The 21,696-nt window shown below is 31.4% G+C and overlaps 1 protein-coding gene across 2 annotated transcripts; it reads right to left on the bottom strand.

The window, feature by feature from the left end:
- Positions 1-1,395: 1,395 nt before the first annotated feature.
- LOC140814136 (protein NRT1/ PTR FAMILY 4.5-like) lies at positions 1,396-4,680 on the bottom strand. Of its 2 annotated transcripts, none has more exons than XM_073173013.1 (6): positions 4,412-4,680; positions 4,234-4,327; positions 3,906-4,123; positions 3,054-3,485; positions 2,775-2,899; positions 1,396-2,523 (listed from the first exon to the last, which is right to left on the bottom strand). In XM_073173013.1, exons 1-6 carry the CDS (start codon positions 4,412-4,414, stop codon positions 1,593-1,595), a joined length of 1,803 nt encoding a protein of 600 aa, XP_073029114.1. In that variant the 5' UTR covers positions 4,415-4,680; the 3' UTR covers positions 1,396-1,592. The 2 variants fall into 2 exon arrangements, with proteins under 2 accessions (XP_073029114.1, XP_073029115.1); XM_073173014.1 differs by having other exon boundaries at positions 4,234-4,324; positions 4,412-4,679.
- Positions 4,681-21,696: the final 17,016 nt, after the last annotated feature.

Here is a 21,696-nt window from a genome sequence, read left to right as displayed (position 1 = left end):
AATGATTATTATTAAATTAATAGATGAAAAAAACAAAAAAATAAATATGTATTTATGATAGTGCTTTTATGTGAATTTGATGTCAATGTAAATATTAAAGTAATTAATTTTAAATTTAAAAATAAAAATATATTAATGATTATTATTAAATGAATAGATGAAAAACAAACAAAAAATAAACATGTATTTATGATAGTGATTTTCTGTGAATTTGATGTCAATGTAAATATCAAAGTAATTAATTTTAAATATAAAAATAAAAATGTATTAATGAAATGATTATTATTAAAAGAATATATGGGAAAAAAACATTTATTAATGATTATTATTAAATGAAGGTAAGAATATTTATGTAAATTATTATTATTATTAAATGAAGATAATGATATTTATGTAAATTCACATTTCACATTCATATATATAGATTTGTATATAGATATAGATATAGATTAAACCTCGACATATAAATTTATAATTTCTTATTTTATGTTTTGTTAAATGTAATTTTTTTTGTATTATTTGTAAAAACAAAGATTATGAAAAATATAAGTAATACATAAATTGTAAAAGTAAGTTCGAAACCTATAAATTTTTTTGTATTTTTTGTAAAAAACTAAGATTATGAAAAATATAATTAATACATAAATTGTAAAAATAAGTTCGAAACCTCTATTAGCATAATTTTTTGTATTATTTATTTTAATAAAAGAATGTATAACACTATTACTATTATTTGTAAGGTATTTTCACAAAACCAATTCATTTTATAAATAATATTATTACATATTGATTCGAATCATTAGTTGTTGAACAAATATTTTGATATTATTTGTAGTCATGCCATGAAAGTGAGTGAAAGAGTAATAAATAATAATTAGTCAATTGACTAATAATAATTGATTAATAATAATTAACTAATTACATAAAAGGAAGACAAAGTGTCAATTGGTATATTTATATAGATATATATATATATATATATATATATATATATATACACACACACATAACTAAACATATTACAACTCAAAATACACACTACTAAAAGTGATAGAATTTGCCTCGACCGCAAGTATTGAAATTATGATTCAACATCGTCCTTGAACTCGCGACCGACCCTTGCGAAGATTTTCCCTTCATTAAGTCGGTCCCCACAACAAAATTCATAGTGTTGGGTGGGTTGAAAAGGAATAAGACTATACGAGCATTATAAAATCATTCGAAAGTAGATATTCAGAGGACGCTTCAATGTGCCCGAGTCTTTTCTCGGGCCATCATCGTGAACAATGGACTCATCGATAGAATAAGACTACCAAAAAAGAACTGATGCAATCCACAGAACAATCAAAATCCATTCATATTTTCTATATCTATATCTTGTAGAGTAAATCTTCATTCCCCCAAAACATTTTTTACAACATTACTGTGAGTACATCTAAGTATCAATTCAAGCCAATATAAGATCATAAAAAATCACAGCACACAAAAACCCACAAATAAATTAATAATAATAATTGGAAAGGCCATCAAGACTATAACTTTACGAAATACCATTTAAGTTTCATGTCCTGTTTTCATGTAAATATACTATATCAATCTTTCCCATTCGTTAGCTCAACGGCGGAGCCACCATTTACAGCCTTCAACGGATCCTGTTCCGCCACTGCCTTGAAGAGAGGATTGATGGACTGGGAAGTTGGAACAGCATTCTTATCGACTACATTTGCGTCATTGTTTTTGTATTCGTACCATGTTGCGAAATACAGAAAGCAGATAAAGTTGAGCCCGCTCAAGATTGCCAAGAACCAAAAGAACAAATTCAAATTGTTCTTGTCCAAATCTTGTCCATACAACCAACCTTGTTTGCTTGGCGAGATTCTTTTCGTAACTGAATTTATAGCACTCACGAAAACACTGCTCAAGAAATACCCAAAAGATTGTGATATATACGTGAAAGAGGTTGAGAGTGACCTCATGCCAGCAGGAGCTTCTTTGTAGAAAAATTCAAGCGATCCCACTAAAGTAAACATATCAGCAATACCGAATATCCCGTATTGAAATGCCAACCAAAAAAGACTAATGGGCTTCAACGGATTATTCAAAGATTGATTTCTCCTCTTAACTTCTATAACTGCGGCGATGGCCATGGACAGAGCCGAGAGAACTAGGCCAACACCTATTCTTTGAAGCTGTGTGATTCCAGATGGATGCTTTGTGAAATTACGAATAAAGGGGACAAAAAGACGGTCGTAGATTGGAATAAGGATGATCATAAAGAGTAAGGGGATGATGGGGATTGAAGCGGCTGGAACTTGGAAAGAACCAAGATGGGGATCCATTCGGTAGCCTTGTTGAACTGAGAATGTTTGTAGCTGTGCCATGCATGTGTTAAGCAGGATTGTACTAGCAATAATTGGCAGCATTCTAATTAAGATTTTTACTTCTTCCACTTGTGTTATTGTGCAAACTTTCCAAGGGGAGGGCTCAGCGTTTCGATGGAGAATCGCTGCTTTGTCCAGCCACCTACAGTTAGCATTATGTAAAGATATAATAAAGAAAGTGGGCATGATCAGCATGTATATGTTGGTAGCATATTATATTCCTAATCCAGTTTGGTTTTTCAAACAAAATTCATAATTCCATGTTTTAATGATCAAGGAGACAAATCTATATTTGAGAAGGGATTCAAATTCAGCTTAGGTAAGAGAATGAACTATATCTACTTGACACGAGTCAGACATAGGAAGCATACTCATATCAGATTATAAGACTACCTAAATTGATTGGTATGAACAATTTTTTGAGCTGTTGGGTCTGAATCTTTCTCGTTGATCTCATATAGTTCACTAGTTCCCAATGGAAGTGACAACCCACGATTTTTTATTGCCACAACTACAGCCTGCACACAAAAGAAAAGTTGAAATAGTAATCATAACTCTTATCTAACATAAATTATGTCAAATAATAGTGGAGCGAGTGTACATAAATAAATAATGCTAGATAAGATGCTTATTTAGCATGAAACAAGGTGAAAGCAATGCATATATTTGTACCTGTATAATTCTTACAAGAGGGCTTTCTCGCGGGACTTGAAGGCGGTAGAACGGTTTCCCAAACGCGAGAAAGATAAATCCGACTGAAGAACCAATAGCACAAGTAAGAAATCCTTTCCACCAATTCTGATTGTTCTTATTAGTGGCAAACCAAACAATGACAGTAACACCAATTGACGAACCAACAACAGAACTAAGCAAGAGCCAGTTGAAATAGCTAGCAAGACCCTTGGCTTCTTTCGGGTTTTTAGCATCGAATTGGTCAGCACCAAGTGCTGGAAGAGAACCCTTTACCCCACCAATACCTAACGCCAAGATACACAACGACGCGTAGAAATAGACAGCAATTCCACCTTGAATGCAACTTGACTTTCCGCAAGGTTTTGGTAGTAAATTATCATCATGAGCCTGAATTGTCATCATTGATAGAGCCTAACAGATAAAGAACAAGAATAAAGGGGTTGATATGCATAATAGCTCATGAGTCACATCAAGCAAGAATTCAAGAATTCGTACATTTCAAAAACTTTAAACCAGATGGAATGTTTTCTCACCAAATGGCAAATATCGATGTCATGACATTGATATTATCCCTTCGATGTGAAAAAAGATAAAATAGTGCGTAAGACCAAACTTAGTAGCATCTAAATCATAACCGGTGAAAATGGTATACCTCAATTTTTAGAAATAGTACTGTAGCCTATATAGAGGACCGCGTGGCGATTATCGTTCCCAAATTATAGCCAAGCAAACTAAATATTTCCTCGTAATTTATTCAATGATTCTTGAATTATCCCAAAAAAATTCACAAACAGATTCAAGACAGGGACATTTCAATATAATTAGATTTACCAACACTTCAAGAGAGCCGAAGATTAGGCAAGTCTTGAATCTGCTAATGTAAGTATCTGAGATCAAACCACCAATAATTGACAACAAGAAAGCTGATCCCATGAGATTTGTGAGAGCGTTTGCAGCACTAGACAGATCAAAGTGCATCTTGTACGAGAAGTAGAGAACCAAGCTCACTAAATTGGCAACAAAACCCATATTGTCCAATGCCGCCAAAACTGCATACAAACACAAGAACAAGACATCAAATCCTGCCCTAATACGTAGTTCTCACTGACCATTTGTGCAAGAAAATACTCATCAACAAAAAAAAAACTAAGCTTGGTACCGAAAACGAAGGAAGCTGCTCTGAATCCTCCTTTCCCATTGTTGACTTTCGATGGGGTTAGAATGTCGTACCCTGTCTCCATGTTTTCCCCCTGCTTGAATGGGACAACAAATAAATTAGCTTAAAACTCAAAACCCATTTTCAAAGAGGGCTTTTCAAGAAAATCTACAACTCTCACCATGGTTGGGAGTCGAGAAATGACGACTTATTCAGCAAGGCAAAAGACCAATTCGTGGGCAGCTAGATTTTTCCTAGTTACGAGAGGAATGAGTGTGTAATGCAAGAGAAATGGGGGGAGTGGCTTAATCATAAATATAGGCAACAAAGAAAGGTGCATATAACCTCCATTGACATGTAATCGATCGCTTTCTTGTTCTCACTGTCTTTTTTTCCTCTCTCTCCAAGAATTCATTATTTGGACACTCCATACTAGTGGAGTGGTGATGTGTGAGTTGGTGTTTGTGTGTGGGGGTGTGGGCACAAAGCTGGCTAAGTTATACCATTGAAACACGACTTGAGGTCTTAGGCTACATATCCAAACAAATCAATCCAACTTGCGAGTTTTGGGGGTTGATTTATTTGTTTGGTGAATTATCGAATTCGAGCCAAATCCATATATGTATCTAAACATATTTTTGAGTGAAATTTGAGCTTTTTCTGAGTTATAAGTCTTCACTCGAAATATTATTTAATATACAAGTAACTGAGATATACATGTTACGCGTGTGTATTAACACATTACATAACTATCACGAATTTATATATTTATTTATAAAAATGGAAAAAATAAAATAAAGCATCTTTTAAATACGAATTGTATGATTGAGCTATAAAATTCAGTCCAACTTTGTGTTTGAAATAATTCTTTTAAAAAAAAAGAAGTAAAATTTGCATGTTAATTAATTAAATTCAATAATATGTTAATTAATTAAATTCAATAATTCGTAGTCGAGTTCAAATACAAAATATACGAGTATCGAGAGTCTATCGACACATACCGATATGTCTTCACCTCCAGTTTAGATTCTTTGTTCTAGGCTTGAATTGATGAAATGTGAACTTTTTTTAAGAAGCAATTTTGACCTATTTTTCAAGTGCTTTAACTGAGATTTGATGTACTATTATATCAACATAAGTTCTGTAGGACCGAACGCTTGTCGCTTTACCAAAAGCTATAGTTAATAATAATGGTGTAACTCAAATCTTTTAAACCGCACAGAAGCTCAAGTACCACGGTTCGATCGCTCTACCAAGCAGGGACAATTATTGCACCCAACAATCTCCCTTCCAATAATTGCACTCCTTGCAATCAATGGGAATCGAACCCGTGACCTTGACTGATACTAATTGTAGGACCGAACGCTTACCGCTTTACCAAAAGCTATAGCCAGTGGTAATAGTGCAACTCAGATCTTTTAAATCGGACAGAAGCTCAAGCACCACGGTTCGATCGTTCTACCAAGCAGGGACAATTATTACACCCAACAAGTTCGATCATAATATATGGGTAGTGCCCTAATCACTAGCTCCAATAACAATAAGAGAAATCATGTCATTTTTTTCATATGATATAATGTATTGAATAAATTGAAAAAAAGTACATATGATCTTAATTTTTTGGATGTTTTTCGATATTACCACAACGGTAGGTAGAATAAATTTAACAAAACAACGGTTATAATTTGAAGGATAGGCTTCTTAATTTGATTTTGCATAAAATTTCATAGTTAGAGAGGAGAATTATTCATGAAATATAGAATGTGATAAAAAAAATAAAGTACGCGTAATAATGTCTTTACGTGTGATATGCTATTTAATATAGTGTGATCTTATAACAAATTCTATAATAACATAAATGGTCAAATACATGATATCTCATGCAAAAAAAAATGTATTTTATAATTAAGAAAAAAGTATGAAGCAATAAATTAAAAATGAAAATGAGAAAAAAATATCAACTCAAAATAAATGTCATTAAAAATTAATTAGTTCTCAATTTTTCTTGGTTTATCCCTAGCTGCTACAAGTCCAGTACTAGTTTGACTTTTTACGACAAACACATGCATTTTCGCGAATTAAATGACTAGTTTGACAAAAGGTATGGTGCCATAAATTGATAATTTTTATTAAATTTATTCATATCAAAAAATTATTCAAGATCCCTTTTTACAATTTGGTGACCACATTCTTCCATTCACATCTCACGTGATACATATACAAATATATAAGAATAAAAGAGAAAGATTGCTTTTACCAACTTAAAGATTTCTGTTTAACATTTATAGTTTAACCACATTTATCTGTGAGACGAGTCATTCCTATTGATATTCACAATAATATTATTATTGTATTAATCATTTTGATTTATCAAGTCAACATTGTTTACAAATTATTGTGTTAACCATTTAGATTTACTCAAAACGCACAGAGACAATAACCCTGGATTCCAAGGTTAAACAAAATTATAATCATAATATTATATTAACTTTTTTAGATCTCGATGCCATATTTTTAAGAAACATGAATAAAATTTTCTTACTGTAAAATGTTTTTTAAAAAATAATGTCAGTACGGATAACTGTAGAGTGGAGAATTAAATAAATTGGAAGATTTTTTGGAAAACCATTAATTATTTAATTTATTTCCAGTTTTCTTACTTTTAAAAATCCATTCGTCATCGATTGTAAAGATGAATAAGTTATGATTAGATATTTTTTATTAATTGTTTTGTTATCTAGATAATAGAAATGATCCATAAATTATTTTCTATTTCCGATTTAACTCGTGAGGATAATAGTAAAATCAATCCTTGTCTTATAGAAGTTATTTTCAAATTTAATATATAATTTATTTAAACGATTTAAGTCTTGCCATACTCATTTCCAGAATTATTATTAAATTATATATGTTAATTATTAACTAAAAATAGCTTCTTCTAGACAAATTTTCGAGTTCGTTCTTGCGTATCAAGTTTCATTGTCATTAAAATAATCGAACTAAAAACCCATTGACCTGTCAACGTCTATTTAGCTTATAATAGAAAATTATACAAAAAATAAAAATAAAAAAGTGTTACATATTAAAAAAAATTCTTGGACAATTCCTGGCTACTGGTACGACAATAATTTAATGTATGTGCGGAGGAAATCGAATCTATAAGCTATTAGGTGAACCCTTATATATATATATATATATATATATATATATATATATATATATATATATATATATATATATATATATATATATATATATAAACAGAGAGCAGGAAATATGTAACTTCTAGCTCAAACAACAATATCTAAATTGAAAAACAAGGTGTGATTTAGCAATCACTTACATTTTATCCACATATTTTTTATGTGTTAGTTGTAGTTAATTCCATTTTATACTCCATCATTATGATCAACCTTCTGTGTGTGTATATATATGTTAAAATAGTTGTCCAACGAACTAATTTGTGGCTTGGATTTTAATGACTCTAATATAAATACGATCTTTATTTTAATAATATTTTATCGTTTTATTCAATTATGATATTTACTTTATCTGTATACTCGTGCAAACTGCATAAATAAAGCACTTGAATATAGGGATGTCAACTTTCCCCACGAGTTTGGGGCCCCGCGGGGAAAACCCGAAACGGGAATGGGGATCCCCGATTTTTTCGGGTTTGGGTTCGGGTTCGGGGATTTTTTTAAATCCCCGATGTAATTCGGAGCGGGTATGAGATTACTATCTCCATCCCCGAAATCCCCGAACCCGCCCCGAAAATAATATCAATAATAAAATAATAGTATTATTAATATTAATAATATAATAATCATATTATTTTTTAAAAATATTAATAATCTCATTATTATTAATATTGATATTAATATTAATATTGTCTCTAATAATAATAGATAATAATAACTTTTTGGTTTGAGAAAATCTCCGAATTCGTAGTCGTCTTGCCATATTAATATTTTTGAAACGAGGATGTGGATGGGGATGGGAAGTTGATCCCCGAAGTTTCGGGTTTGGGGATTCCCCGAATCCGGAAAAGCGGGGATCGGGGCGGGTATGAGGGTGGGGATGGAATTCGGGGATGGTGATGGTAATGGCAAACCCGCCCCCGTCCCGGCCCATTGCCATCCCTACTTGAATATACTACAGATACCATGAGGTTTGTCTTTCAATGAAATCATGAAACTCATTAAGAAGTGTGCCGTATATTCTAAACAAGTTTCTAGTCGAACCAGTCGCATAAAATAAAGATAAAGGTCGATTTAGCTTCAGACTAACATATGTTATATAAACGTCATATTTCATTGGCAAGATTATGGTGATCATTTGATGATGCACTGAATAACCATCCATCTGACTATCTAACTGGTTATCACTTATTGAGTGGAATAGTCTGCGATTATGGTTGTACAACATTTAGTCATTTGACTCGAGATAACATAGAGATTCTACGTACTAACACGCACTTTAATCTGTTTACCGACTCCATTAGGGGTCATCATGTGACGAGGTTGGATGTAGTTTCAAAATATGTAGGCGAAAATGCATCGTAGTTGTGTATTCATTGTTTACCTACGGATGAAGATATCATATGTGATCTGATGAGCCAATAGCGCAAGGAGTCTCTAGCCAGAGCAAAACACGTGCTTTAGAAAAATGTATTTTCCTAGTTGTACATACCATGTTACTATTAGTGCTAAAAAAAATAAATCACATCATTATCAAATTCAAATGCAATTCTCAATATAACAATTATTGCAGATTCGATTGGAATATATGAATTGAAATGACCGTACAATATGCTTATCATAACTTAAGGTTCTTGCCGGCATTACCAGTGATACTTAGGGATCATGAAACGATATTACTAGACGCTTTTTTCATGATCAGATGGGTGCAATCAAACTTGAGTTTTGACATTCTTGATCAATGGGTTGATGAAAATAATGACACTAATTAGGGTAAGTCCGAATGAGAATAAATGTTATTTTGAATCACAATAAGTTCTGAACACACAACTAGTTGTATCCCTGAACTATTGAGGGTCACACAAGTATATGATTATGTGTTTCCATTGAGATTGTCAACTTCAAGAAGTTGAATTTAGCGTTTATAGTTTGACTGAGATAAAAAAAATTAATAAAGGAGTTTATAAGTTGTTTGCATATATTGGAAGTTGTGAAAGTTAACTTAATTGTTGATTAACTGAGGAGAGTAAAATGTCTTGTTTTGGTGAATGAGTTCACAAAACTGGCAGCTGTCAAAAACAGATTATGGAAAATTTTGATATTTGAAATTTTCAATTTTTATTATATCAACAAGATTTGTACGTTAGGTATATCGGCGTTGTGTGATCGTTGATTGAGGTTATAATGAGTTCATAATTATTTATTAATAAATTTGGAATCTACTAATTAAATAATAATTGTAGTAACGATAACTACTATATGTAATTCTCATGGAATATTATAGAAGGGTCTAAAATTAATTAATTAAATAATAATAAATAAATAAATTAAATAATGATTAATTAATTTTATATATATGTCTATACATGTACATATGTGTATATGTATGTATAGATGTATATATATATATATATATATATATATATATATATATATATATATATATATATATATATATATATATAATCAATTGTTGAATTCGCATGATATATTAACATGAGAATTTTAATTAATGAAAATAAGAAACCCTAATGGGAGTAGGATTATGAAGTTTTTGATGTGATCAGGAATAAAGCTCAATAAATATTTCATGGAGTCATATGAAATAGACTTTTTTTGTACACAAATTTTTTCTGCAAAAATTTTTCCTCTCGTCCCTTCACTCTAAATCTTGGCCAACCCAATTTTTAAGAAGAAGAAAATTCGGTCGCCCCTCTCCTTCCACTGTGTGTCCCCGTCGTCTTTAGATTTCTTAAATTACGGGGATCTAGTCTCAACACAAATTTGTGTATGATTTCTAGTCAAGTCTACACGAGGGATTCGGTCTCTGATCCTTGACCCGATTACACGATCAAATGAGGGAGATCCACCCGAAAAGATTTGCGAGAAGGACTATCTCCGTTTAAAACCCGAAATAGTTTGAAACCAGCATTAAATATGCAAATGTAACCATTCTGAACATTCTATGGATGTTCTAATTCATACGACGTCTAACGAAAGTTTCGAACATCGAAACAAAAAATTTTAAATTTTTATTTCGCCTTAGATACTTAAAATATTATAATTGCATCGATTACTATCAACTATAACCTTTAATCAGATTCCAACTATTAAATAATAACCAAATTGCAAAAGTGATTGCTTGGGTTGGGTTATCTTTGGGAGGGGGTTGTAGGGTCAATATAATTTGTAGTGGATGTGAGACGTTTTTGGCCTACGCTACATGGCATGTCCATTGCCACAAGGCAACTAAAGTAAAAGTGTGATTATTTAGGGCCAAAGTATCATAGCTAAAGGACATGGTCTAGCTCGTGTGCATGTCTTCTCTTTATCTCCATTATTATTTTCATTGTACTCTCCATATCATTTCCTGTATTCGTTGGACCCCTTTAATAACCAGCACATATATTATTGAAAGATTGGAGAAAAAGAAATTTCGATGATGACAAATCAATTTTCCCTAATCGAATATGAGAGAACAAGTTTATGTGATTTACTTGGGAAATTTTAGAGAGCTCTCATTCTCTTTGTCAGCAACAAGATGTTTTTCTGGTAAAGAGAATAAAAAGAAAGAATATGTGTAGAGGGGAGCGACTGATCGACTGTAGAACAACAGGCAAACACAAAGAATTACAAACAGGGGCGTAGCCAATATTTTAAACTAGGTGGGCATGTCATCCCCCCCCCCCCCCCCCCCCCCCCGAATTAGTAGAGAAAAAGCATGGATACCTGGTTTATCTAAAAAAACATATTAATATTTTACATATGAATTTCCTCTTTTCTTGGTTCAACTTCAAGTTATCATTTGATTGTCTCCTGAACATCTCATCTCATGTGTTGGATAAATTAAGTTTTGGTGAATTAATAAGGCTGATTAATTAAAATGAACATAGCCGAACTGAATTCATAAGAGAAACTGATCAATCATACGTAATGTTTTTCCCAAGCAAAATTGATATTCTAATCCTAATGGATCTCAAAGCTCAAACGATGATAGATAACTGATTAAAGCTCAACTGATTCATTAATCATAACTGATCAAACCTTTTTACTAAATCAGTTATACTGTTCGACAAACATTTTAATTATGAAGTTTTCAGATTTCCGAGATAACATTTCGGATAAAATCTTTATACCAGCTTTTCAGTCCGTTAGAATGCAGGCACCATATGCACCACCAGAAGTGTACTATTTGTCAAAAATGAAGATGACATGACACAACGACAATTGTATTTATCAACGATTCTCAGATTAAAAAAAAAAAAAAAGACTGTTGAAATCGTAGCCTATAAATCATTTGGTTGGATTTTAAACTCTCTCCAACATTTTCTAAATTATGTGAACTATTCTGTTTATCAAGTTTTTGAGAGTCTAACTGATCGAATCTTTTTCAAGCACATGCTTCAGTTATTATATTTAATCATTAATGATCAATTTGTTCTTAAATGATTTCTTTGAGAAATACTTGTAATTGATAATAAGAAATCTTATTTTAAATTTAGTTTAAGTCGTGAGTTTACCAAGAGTTTCAATTAGACTGTTGGTAAGTCATACCGAAGGGGATATTTGAAATATTTATAATTATCAAAGTCTTTTAGTGGAAATACTTCCTGATAGAAGAAGAGTGATGTAAAAGTTATTGAAGTCTCCTAACATCTAAATATAATTTATATGTGTCTACTATTTCAGTTACTTTCTTTTATCTAATTTAGGTGTTCACAAAACTCTATCATTTATTATGTTCAAACTATTTCAGTGAGTTTTTTCTGTACTGTACTTGGCTGTTGGCTTAATGATACCCAACCGAATAGAATCATAACTCAGTTTGCTAACCCAATCTAATTATTTTGCTGACATTGTTTTTTCACACTCCTCTAAATCAATCTTCCGATCATAGACCCTAATTTTTCAAACTCCTAACGAATGCACACGATGATTTTGAATTTGATTGAAATCCAAATTAAATTCTTAAAATGTCGATTTTTTTTATTTAGATCAAATGAATTCTTTGGTGTGCAAATATTGATTAAATAGGAATACGAGTAGACAGCTTGCACTTTTTTTTAAAATAAAAAAAAAATTGATATAAAACTTTTAAAAGTTGATTTTGGCTTCCAAAATATTATATACAATCTTTGAATTGATCCCCAACTCAATCGACTTTGGCCCCATGAAAACCATGCGGCCAAGAGGGATTTGAATGTTGGTGTTAGATTAGAAAAAGGACCCCATGAGATTTGGAAAAGGAACCCATGAGATTTGAATTCATGCACCTACATATACATATACATATACATATATATTTATATTATATGTGTATTGCTTTTTGGGTCAAAGAATCGCAACTGCGACTCAAAAGACTCTTGGCAAAAACTTGTGTGAGATGGTCTCACGAGTCGTATTTTGTTAGACGGATCTCTTATTTGAGTTATTCATGAAAAATTATTACTTTTTATGCTAATAGTATTACTTTTTATTGTGAATATCGGTAATCTAAATATTTATTATTCGAGACATTTAATTTTACACAGTCCTTAACAAGATCTGGGATTTAAAATATTTAGATTATAATTAAACAATATTTTTAAAGAAACGATATATACCGAATTTATGAGTCGCCACAATAGCTAGTCACACCAAATTCTTATTTTACATTTTGAAAATAAGATGCACTTAAAAATAATAACAATTAATTAATACACTAAAATACTCCAATTATATTTTATACCTTCTTTGTATCAGTTTAAAATAGATTTTTGAAATAATGTTCACAATCTGTAGCAGCTCGATCGACTTAATTATTGATCGTGCAGTGATACTAATATGAACCTGGATCTCACATGTGTGTGTGTTTATATATATATATATATATATATATATATATATATATATATATATATATATATATATATACATGTGTATATAATTTTGTTATGTTGTCCATTAGTTGTGCTTACATCTGTGTTCATTTTATACTACATGTACATGCACATAAATAGGTGGGCGTGAACATGATTGGGGAGCAATATAGCAAAATTTTATGTGTGTGTGTGCGCGCGCGCATATATATATGCAATTGAAATTCTATCCGGCCCTGACAATACGTAGAAGTTCGAACTATTAATTGTGTAGTCATACTTACATGAGCCTAGATCTTAGATACGACATCTGGTAGTATCATTATATATATAGTTTTGTTATGCTTTCCACCAACTGCGCACACATATATGTTCATCTCGTACTACATATGAATATACATGATAGGTTAGCGTGGGACATCATAACAAAATTTTATATATATATTCCCAAAATTCTCTCCGACCCTCACATGTTTGAATTTATATATTTCAAAGCATCTTATAACGTGTGACATTTCCTAGTCTACTAAATAAATGTAAATTGTCTGACTTGTTTAGTTAATTTTAGGCACTGCATATATATCATTAGTAATCAAATGTCTGTGTCATTTTAAGTCATAATTCTTAAAGTCATTTCAAAATAATATTACATACATTGAATTTAGGATTTTTTTTATAAAAAAAAATTAGTAATAATAAAAAGTAAGAAAAGAATTATGGGAATTAGAAATGAAGAAAGCTACATTTCATGTTCATTAGAAAAGGTGAGTGGGATCTTTATTTAGGTTGCAAGCCATGTGATAATTCACTGTTGCCTTGCAACCTTTTGGCTTTAATCGCACTGAGGTGGGATTTCGTTTTGGCTCTACACTCTTCCAATTATTACACCTAAAACTGTGTGCAGTCTTTAAAAAAAAAAAAATTTATTTGTACAAAAATACGTAAGTTTTTAAAATGACACATTTAAATCGGAGAAAACAATTTGTAGGTGTAAATATCATTTTTGCTAAAATCGTTGTTAAAAAGTAAAAGACAACGGTTTTTTTTGTAAAATTTGTTGTCTTTTAAGTGTTGTGTATTCAGCATTTTCTTGTAGTGCCACTTCTAATTGGTGAAAAAGTGTGTAATTTTTGTTCTAAAAATGCATTATTGTTGTATGTTAATGAAAATACATAATAATTATGATAGTGAGCGTGGATAGAATGAAAACATCGTCGATTCTTCTAGGTCGAATATTTTTTTGTCATTTGGTTCGTGGAGACGATAGATGTATAATATATCAATGATGAATTATTTATATATGTGTGGATAATATAATGATTTATAATTCTGTTTTTTTAAAAAAATTTGAATTTAAATGGTGGATAAAAAAATATATGTAATCATATCAAACAGTGGTAAGAATATTATGTTGACTTTAATTTCTGCTCGTGTTCCACATATTAATGTTTTGATGTGCTACTCGATATAAATAAAGTGTTAGCCCATTGATAATAATTGGTGAATTAATAAGTTTTTTTATGACGTAATGATTTTGAAAAAAATTTATATGCTATAACTTGTTCTTCCAAGAAACATTTCAAAACCTAAGTAAAATTGCTATTTTAGTTTTGTAAGTTGTCATGTTTTGAATTTTAATCTTGTAACTTGTTCGAGTTTGGTTACATCTACTAATTTGGAATTTTTGTTGTTGTTTTGTTTTGTTTTGTTTTTCTCTCGAAATCACTAAATTAATCGAATATTATTTATTTTGAAAGAACATTCTCCTAAGTTGTTTATGTGGCAAGAATAAAATCTATGTTATATATATTAAAATTTATCTAACTAAAAATAAAGTAAAATGACAAATTTTTTCTTCCAATTTTGAAATATTGGATGATATTTTGCTTTATTTTCTCTTTTTATTTCTGCTTAGATTAATTTTAATTTGTGTCACAAATTTTTTTATTAATTTGTCAAATTTGTGTATAGTTCTATAACTTTGTGTTTTGTTGGTTTTCCGTCCTACCACATCCGAACAATGGCAAAAATTTGTGTGAGACGGTCTCACGGGTCGTATTTGTGAGACGGTCTCACGGGTCGTATTTGTGAGACGGGTCTCTTATTTGGGTCATCCATGAAAAAGTATAAATTTTTATGCTAATAATATTACTTTTTATTTTGAATATGGGTAGGGTTGACCTGTCTCACAGATTAAGATCCGTGAGACGGTCTCACATGAGACCCACTCCCGAACAAATAATATGATATCAAAAAATATTGATGTGACATTATAAATACCAACGCGACATTAAAATTGATGATGTGTACGACATCGCGTCAGCAATCCAGCAAACTAAGTCTAAAAATCAATAAAAAAAATAAAATAAAATTATATGATTAAAACACATCTTTGTTAAGTTAATTCGTGCACATATTTTTTAAAAAAACAAAGTTATTCTTTTTCCATTTAAAATTGACAAAAACTCGAGTGAGACGGTCTCATGGGTCGTATTCGTGAGACGGATCTCTTATTTAGGTTATCCATGAAAAAATATTATTTTTTATGCTAAAAGTATCACTTTTTAGGCAAAAACTTGTGTGAGACGGTCTCACGGGTCGTATTTTGTGAGACGGATCTTTATTTGGATAATCAATGAAAAAGTATTACTTTTTATGCTAAGAGTATTACTTTTTATTGTGAATATGGGTAGGATTGACCCGTCTCACAGATTGTGATCCGTGAGACGGTCTCACATGAGACCTACTCCACTTTTTATTGTGAATATGGGTAGGATTGACCCGTCTCACATATTAAAATCTGTGACACGGTCTCACATAAGACCCACTCTGTAAAATTTTCGTTTTTAATGCCCAATCTTTATATTTTCTCTTAAAAATAATATATATTACAAAATCAAAGTTTATGAATCTATCTTTTCATGCTTATCTATATTTATGTATCTCAGACAGACAGTTTTTGTTATGGATTCACACCCTAAAGAATTTGATATCATTTATCTAAAATTTAATTAAACACGTCGATTCACGTTATCGGACTACTATTATCGTGCCGCGATATCCGATCACACAAATCCGATCAATGGTGATCGGAAAACACAATATACATAAGAAGTTTTGCCCAACTTTAAACCCTAAAAATCTTTTTAAAAAAGTCGGACTCATCGATGAGGACTTTGGATTATAAACCACACACCCTTAGAGATAGGTCACCACTAAATCTTCATCTTCATTTAAAAATTTAAAATAAAAAAAGTAAAATTTATCCTAACATGGAAAAGTCCCCACATTTCCTATATTTTACGTTTTCTTAGAGCCTTAAATAAATTTAAAGTTAGATATTTAATTTCCCACCTGGATTCCACTTATCTCTATCCCCAATATAGTAATTAATTTTATCATGTTTGAATTGCATGTTTTTACACTTAATATGTAATCATTTCCAAAACCAAAACATTTTAGAAATAATTATAATTATGACCCCTCGGGCCAATGGGTTGCTGTATTTATATCCAAATTTTAGTTTTTTTATATAAAAAATATTGAACTTAAATCATAAGAAAAATAATCATTGAGCTACCTAACTAGAAAAAAAATATAGAGTTGAGGTTCTAAAATCCATCTCCTTCTTGCGACGTGATAAAGAATTGATTAACAGAGAATTTGTAAAAAAAAAAAAAGATTATGCTTTTTGTAATGGTGATTATATTTATAGATTAGGAAAAAGTGAGAAAAAACATAATTAAATGGTGCTCAAAAAATAAAAAGAAAAATTAATTTTTTTTAGTCGAGTATTTGCTAAAGGCAAAAACTTGTGTGGGACGGTCTCACGGATCGTATTTGTGAGACGGATCTCTTATTTGGGTCACCCATGAAAAAGTACTACTTTTTATGCTAAGAGTATTACTTTTTATTGTGAATATGGGTAGGATTGACCCGTCTCACAGATTATGAATCATGAGACGGTCTCACATAAGACTCCCTCTTTGATAAATGGGATTCTCATATTAGCTTTTAATGAATGTAAAAGATAATTTTGGATTAAACAAAATATTGAGAGTAAGAGTGTCCAGAAAATTTTCATTTATTTAGCGAAATACCTTAATCATTTTTTAATAATGAGTAGATCTCTTGTGAGACGGTCTCACGAATCTTTATTTGTGAGACGGGTCAACCCTACCAATATTCACAATAAAAAGTAATACTCTTAGCACAAAAAATAATATTTTTTCATAGATGACCCAAATAAGATGTATGTCTTACAAAATACGACCCGTGAGACCATCTCAGACAAATTTTTGCCTTTAATAATTTAGAATCAATATGATACTACATTTGAGATTTTAATTAAATTAAATTGAGCAAAATCATAAGTAGAAGTAAAATTTGAGGTTAAGAAGGTAACAAAACTGATTTTTTAAGCGAAAAATAAATTCACTTAAAAAATATTTTTGTTATTGATTGCAAACACCCGTCCCAAACAATGTGGGTACAAGTGATGGTTCAATAGATTGCTCCTACTACTTGTTCGAAACTCCAAACTTTGTTCCGATATGATCGTCCAGCTTGACTAAACCCATTTTCGTAAAATCTATAGTTAAATATGCAATTATTTATTATAATTTGTACAAATCATCCAATCCGTCATCGTTATTTTGATCAAGCTCAGACATCTTGGTTTAATTTTTTAAAATTTCGTATTGTTATTTGATGGGGAAAAATTCTCGATTATGATGAGCAAAAACTGCACGTGAGACTGTATGCAAGGAGCGTTTGAAAGAACTGGTAAGAAGCATTTCTTAGATTTTAGTTGAGTTGAAGTACTTTGAGTGTTTGTAAATAATTGTTTCTGTTTCAATTTACTTAATTTTCAGCTAGAAGCTAGAAGTAAGATTGTGATGTTTTTTTTTTTTTTGCTATTTTGTTAAATGTTTAAAATTATGATTTAACATTTTTATCTTTAAAATGTTGGAGAAAATCCATATAAGGAACAGAATTTATATACTAAATTATTAATAATTTGACTGTAAATTTAAGAGAAAGCATATCTGAAACCATAATCTTTACGTCTTAAGAACGAGTTTGTGATCTTCTAAATCTACGCGTTCTTTCTTTTAGAAATTCATTTAGTTTTCTCTTCAAATCTATTTTCTATCATGGGGTTAGATAGTAGAGAACGCAATAATGTGCGATCCATGGACCATAACCATTATAGATAATATTTATCATTATTTTCTGATATTTCTGATTTAGCCTATCATAAATTATACTTTTGTCTCTATATATTACAGACCAACAACTTATCAGATACATTAAAATCCGATAACCAATCTTAATCGATCATTTTAAGTTTGAGCTTCATCTTAAAAGACAATTGACATCACATATAAGCTGATATAAGTAAAATTGACCCAACAAATCTTCCACTTGAGGCTAACCTTATAATTATGTTTTGTGAAAATAATATTATGAGCTCAAAAATGTTGTCATTCTGAAATGTATCTATATCCAATCAGGTCAATCAATCACATCAACATAAGATCAAAGCAATCTTCGCTACACATAAGGTAACTCGACCAATCAATGATCATATATGCCGACACAACTGGATGATATAGATAATGAATGTGTAACATGAAAACTTCATGCAATGTGATCATAACATCCCTATTTCCAAGCGGTTATCCTTAAACTTTATTGAGATCAAACTTTAAATCATAATCAAATTGTGACTTAAATTAAAATTTGTTTTTGCAAAAAATAAATTTAATAACCATAAATGAAAAATGTCTAAACGGAAGAGTATTTAAAATTACAAACTCTCACTAAAATTGATTTCCTCAATTGACTCATGAAACATTTTTTGTGGTAGTCTCTTAGCAAGTGGATATGCAATCATGGAGTTTGTACCGATACGCCTATTAGACAAATAACCTCTCTGAATTATTTATTTATTAACCAGGAACTCATGTTAATAGGTTTTGACTTCGTCGAGCTCCTGTTTTAATTAGAATATATAGCTGCTGATTTATTGTCATAATGTAATCTTAGTGGTCTATCAATACCCTAAAAAATGCGCAACCTATGACAAAATTTTGCGACTATATTCCATGATTGAATGCTCCATAACAGACTATTTAGCACTCTTCCAGGAAATGTCACCTTCAACGAAGAGATAGATGTAGCCCGACATAGATTTCATACTATTTTGGCATAAAAAAAATCGGAGTCAGTATACCCATTGACCTCCAGCTAATCCAAACTCCGATATATGAGCATGCTATCTTTGTCCTCTGTATCCAAATAATATCCATAAACTTTAAACAAAATCGGAGTCAGTATACCCATTTTAAAATGTATTTTTTATCAAATCTGGATCCAAATAACATCCATAAACTTTAAACAAATATCAATTATTCAATATGAGAGGTTCTGATGCCACTTGTTGGTAAAAATTCATATAAACTGTTGAGGATCGAAGTTGAGTTTAGAGGAGGGGGAGGGGTGAATAAACTCTACTCGTTTTTCGTTCTGATGAGGTACTAAAATCCTGTTAAGGATAGTAGTTGATCTTGTGCGAATACTTTCACCTGATTACAGTAAAACGTGCGGAAACAATCTGATGAAGTAGTTGGAAAACAATAAAGCAGTAGACAGCAGTTGTTTATGGAAGTTCGAAGATAAACTCTTCTACGTCTCCCCTTCTTCTGTTTCCAGAAAGTATAACTAAAAGACTTTGGATATTACAGTACAACACTTGTACACACCCACTTCAGAAGGACTTACACCTCAGCCTACTGAAACTCTTAGTTTCTCAACTCACAAAAATGCGAAACACAAAGTTCTGAAAAGACTCTTTTCAGATTACAGACTCTTCTGTTAAAGTATAAGTGCAGTAAAGATCGTGAAGAGTGTAAGAATTAGTAGCACAAGATGATCTAGAAAAGATCAGATATAAGCTATGAAGCGTGTGCTACTTTTCTTTGTGTTGAACTTTTAAAATGCTCAAGGAAAACTGATATTCGTTTGATAAGAGAGTAGCTTTGTTCCTTGAAAATGATATTATGCGAAGTGTCGTGTCGAACAAGGATTTAATCCAAGTATATATAATCGACTGAGTCCAACGTTCACAATCAGAGAAGTCTTCAGATAACTGATACAATCAGCTTTATTACCGAAACAAGTTCCTGCAGAAAAGCTATAAAACAATCAGTCTTGTTTTATACTTAATTGGGTAATATGCATTAAATGACTCCGTATAGTATTTAATGCTACAATTAATACTAGTACTAGGAACTCTTTAACGGTAACAATTAAGATAGCAATGTTAGAAGACGTTTTCTACTGGTTTTGTATTGTTATCCCTTTTCTACTGGTTTAGTTTTACTAGAACAGCAACTACTGATAAGTTAGTTCTGGTCTGCTGGTCTACTGGTTTTAGTTATCATCGCCACAACAAAATTCATGTCTAACAATTTCCCCCTTTGTGGTGATGCCAAAACCTAAACAGTAGAAAGTTGTTAAGTAAGACAGATAATCATTTAAACAAACGGATAATGTTAATAACGCATTAAAGTAAACAAATCAATCAGTTCCAATGTCCCCGTAAATGATTTCTTCATTTTGAGGTTCTTGATCTCTTCTGATTGAAGGTTCAGCCTCATCTTCTGTTTGCCTAACTCCTGCTTGATCTCCTCTATCTCCTCTATCTTCCCCCTTTTTGGCATCAGCGGCCACCACATGGGTAAAGAGATCATTCAGTCTGCCGGAAATATTTTGAATGCCATCGGTTAGCATCTCCAGATACGGGGTCTGAGAAGAGATGCGATTATCTAAGGCAGTGATAGATTGATTTTGAGAGTCAATCTTGGCATCCAAAAGTTCCACAGAAGTAGACAGTGATCGAAAGATATCATCATGCTCAGTAATTCGAGTGAGTATATCATTTTGAGCAAGCATGATGGCATTGTGTGTTCTTGATATAGCTGTTCTGAAAACGGAGGCTTAAGCATACATCTTGTCCGAGGTCTCCTTAGTGAGATAGATGTATTTCCCCATTCGCTCTCGGAAAGATTTAGCACCACTGAATTCCGCAAGGTTTTCACAAGACATACCTTTCACTAACTCAGAGATGTTGTTGAGGTCGGTTTGTAGACACTTAATCTGATGTTCGAGGTTGAATGCATCTGATTCCGGGGAAGGGGTTCGTTCAAGAATGCGTTGTTTGATCTCAGAAAGACGAGAATTCGTCGTAGTCAAAACAGGGAGGGAGACAGTCAACGCAGTAGAAACAGGAGGAGCATCCATTAATGCAGTAGAAGGAGCAGGGTTTGCTGTGCTTTCTGCTGGAATTGCAGAAACATTAGGCTCAACAGCAACTAGAGGAAGGGTAATATCTTCAGTAGGAA

The sequence above is a fragment of the Primulina eburnea genome, chromosome 15 (assembly GCF_022965805.1).
Source record: "Primulina eburnea isolate SZY01 chromosome 15, ASM2296580v1, whole genome shotgun sequence".
Taxonomy (NCBI): domain Eukaryota; kingdom Viridiplantae; phylum Streptophyta; class Magnoliopsida; order Lamiales; family Gesneriaceae; genus Primulina; species Primulina eburnea.
The sequence above is the reverse complement of the archived record's forward strand: the minus strand, read 5'-3'. Positions and strand labels throughout refer to the sequence as shown.

What these genes read in the sequence shown, in the direction of transcription:
- LOC140814136 (XM_073173013.1), bottom strand. An exon ending in AGCAGCTTCCTTCGTTTTCG is followed by an intron (nt 4,124 to 4,233) that starts GTACCAAGCTTA and finishes GTTTGTATGCAG; the next exon opens with TTTTGGCGGCATTGGACAAT. An exon ending in GTTCATACCAATCAATTTAG is followed by an intron (nt 2,524 to 2,774) that starts GTAGTCTTATAA and finishes TGCTAACTGTAG; the next exon opens with GTGGCTGGACAAAGCAGCGA.